Source organism: Asparagus officinalis, chromosome 5 (genome assembly GCF_001876935.1).
Source record: "Asparagus officinalis chromosome 5, Aspof.V1, whole genome shotgun sequence".
Taxonomy (NCBI): domain Eukaryota; kingdom Viridiplantae; phylum Streptophyta; class Magnoliopsida; order Asparagales; family Asparagaceae; genus Asparagus; species Asparagus officinalis.
This window is the reverse complement of record NC_033798.1, coordinates 112,199,169-112,201,743: the sequence shown is the minus strand read 5'-3', so window position 1 is coordinate 112,201,743 and position 2,575 is coordinate 112,199,169. Positions and strand designations below refer to the sequence as shown.

Below are 2,575 nucleotides of genomic sequence, written 5' to 3'. Positions count from 1 at the left end.
GCCTATAGGCTGCCTCATCGTATAAGCTGTCTAATGTCAGCTTGTCAAATCCACCACCCTGCAACACGTTGATTTAAAAATTAAAAGCAAAAATATATAATATAAATGAAAAGCCCACACAACTATGTAGTATATCTCAAGATGAGACATGCGGTCAAATTTAAGCCAAAATTGGACATGGAAGCACTACTACATGGAAGCACCTGCTATCTGTGTGGTCAGCACTTTCAATTCAGTTCGTAATCATTACCATAATATGCACTTTACTTCACTGACAAAGCCAGAATTGTGAAGAATAGAACATATTTTAACGGTCACGAATAATTACACCTCCATTGATTAGATTACAAATGGTTTATTCCCTATAAAAGCCATTTTTTCATTTTTACAAACTGCGCTTACTCGCTGATTCTGGGCAAGATTACAATCATACAGGTTGCAGTTTGTTAAAAAAAGTCCTAAAACCTCGTTAAAAATCGGGGAATCCTACCTCTTTTAAAGACCAACACACCCGTAGAGAGAAAGGAAAAAAGGAAAGCTAAAGGAATTATATGGAGAAACCATTAAAAAAAAGCTTTGGGCACCACCACTCAGCGACATGCAGGAACCTGATTCGAAGCTAAGAACATGCTGGGAATGCTAATACACTTCAATTGCACCGACAGGCCAGAAAAATATACGAGGAAATGAAGGATTTGAGAACATAACGAAGGATAGCCCAGAAGCAAAGCAAATATCCAACATTGGAAAAACAAGTTGCTAAGGTAGCAAAGCAAATAAATACAGAAGGATAATCCCAGAGCACTCAAAACTAATAATAATAAAATAAACAATAAAAAGAAATGAAAATATATAATAAATTTTTTATCAATCAAATGAAAAAAGGAAGGGGAGAAAAAACGTCCCTTAACCCACCCTTCTTCCTTCAACAACTATCTTGCCACTCAACCAAATGTGAATTATTATGAGAGACAGGAAAATTATCATAGAACAGCACCTATAATAACATAACTGGAAACTGGACAATACTGTGATTATTATCAGAGGACAGAAGTTTCAATCTCTTGGTTGTATATAGTTCCAACAGGAAGCAGTTCCTTTATGTCTAGATAGTATGAAATTATGAATGAAGCCAAAATCAAATATTGGAACAAGCTGATGGTGTTCCCTTTGATATACTGGCAGACAAAATCTTACTGTTCTACACCAATCTCCCACAGTCCGCGGTTGACAACTCAGATAAAATCATTGTCAATTCCAAGAAACTTGTCATATTGAACTTGGTATAGTTGACTGTAGGTCCTGGACTTACTTTCTAGCAGCATGTTATGTGCCACGCCTTACTGCGTCCTTCTCATCTATGTAGCATGAACTCCTGGGTGAAGCTGTGTCGTGCCGGACTCACATTGCCATGTATTTTCAGAATTTTCACGTGGGGGAAACCATGACGGCATGTTCATGTCTGAAAATAATTCTTCATGACATTCAAAGACCCAATCAATTTTTATTTTGATTTTCTAATAACTGAAGCACTGTACATTTTCATTATGTGTCACTGATCAATTTTGATCTGAGTAACCAACTATTCTTCTCACCAACTACCATTCTATAATCCATACTCATACCCAAAAAAAAACTAATTTTTTCGTCATCCGATAAGCATAAAATAAAATTAAAAGAGTACTTTCCGAAAGAGGAAGGAAGAGGAACCCACCAACTGGCTTTCAACTGTAGATGTACTAATGCTACTAGGAGCGGTAACAAGAGCAAGTTCCCATCCAGAAGGATCAAATCCCTTGTCCTGCATCACAGTATGGTCTGAGGGTGCACCTGCCAGGATATAAATAACCAACAGTCAACCATATAAATATCTATTATGCTATGGCTGTTTAGAAATCCATAGAAAAGACAATCGCTAGACATACTAGATGGGACTATGGCAAGAGCTAATGCATTGCTTTCCTCTATCGCTGATGCATCAGGATTTATTGTATTCAATCCCTGAAAATGATAAAAGACTATTAAAATGTATTATAAGATAGAAAAGGCAACCAAGACTTCAACAACAATATTTACCAGTAGATCTTCAGTATCTGCCAACAGAGGGGGGGCAGCAACTTCAGTACTAGATGGTATTGGTTTTGGCTCGTCCTCAACAGGTGGCTTTTCATCCTCAACAGGTGGCTTTTCTTCGTCAGCGAATGTGGGGGCTTCTTCTGGTTTGTATGTCAAAAGTAGTCTCTCCGGGAATTCCTAGTCAAGGATACACTTTCAAGATCTATTGCAATGTATTCAAGAACATTCTAACTGTCAGGCTAGGGAAACATTTCAAGCAGAAAAACGATGTCACAACAAGTAGGGACGGTACACAACCGAATAGAATCAAATATCATGAAACTTGAATCCGAATTCAGGTGGATTTCAATTATTCGATGAATTCAGGTTGAATACTACAATGATGTTCATATTCGATTTGGTATATATACTTTCTATTCGCTTAATATTCACAAATATCCGGTAGCCCAATTGGTTGGGGCCTTTGCTTCATAAATCAATGGTCCCCGACTCCCCGGTT

At 37.5% G+C, this 2,575-nt stretch overlaps 1 protein-coding gene across 1 annotated transcript in view; it reads right to left on the bottom strand.

Annotated features, from left to right (window-relative positions):
• Positions 1 to 2,575, bottom strand: part of LOC109840720 (putative clathrin assembly protein At2g01600) — an 18,951-nt gene that overhangs the window by 617 nt on the left and 15,759 nt on the right. The window contains 4 exon segments of the mRNA XM_020409461.1: positions 2 to 58; positions 1,715 to 1,830; positions 1,926 to 2,001; positions 2,077 to 2,253. Of these exon segments, the coding sequence (XP_020265050.1) occupies positions 2 to 58; positions 1,715 to 1,830; positions 1,926 to 2,001; positions 2,077 to 2,253 (426 nt within the window).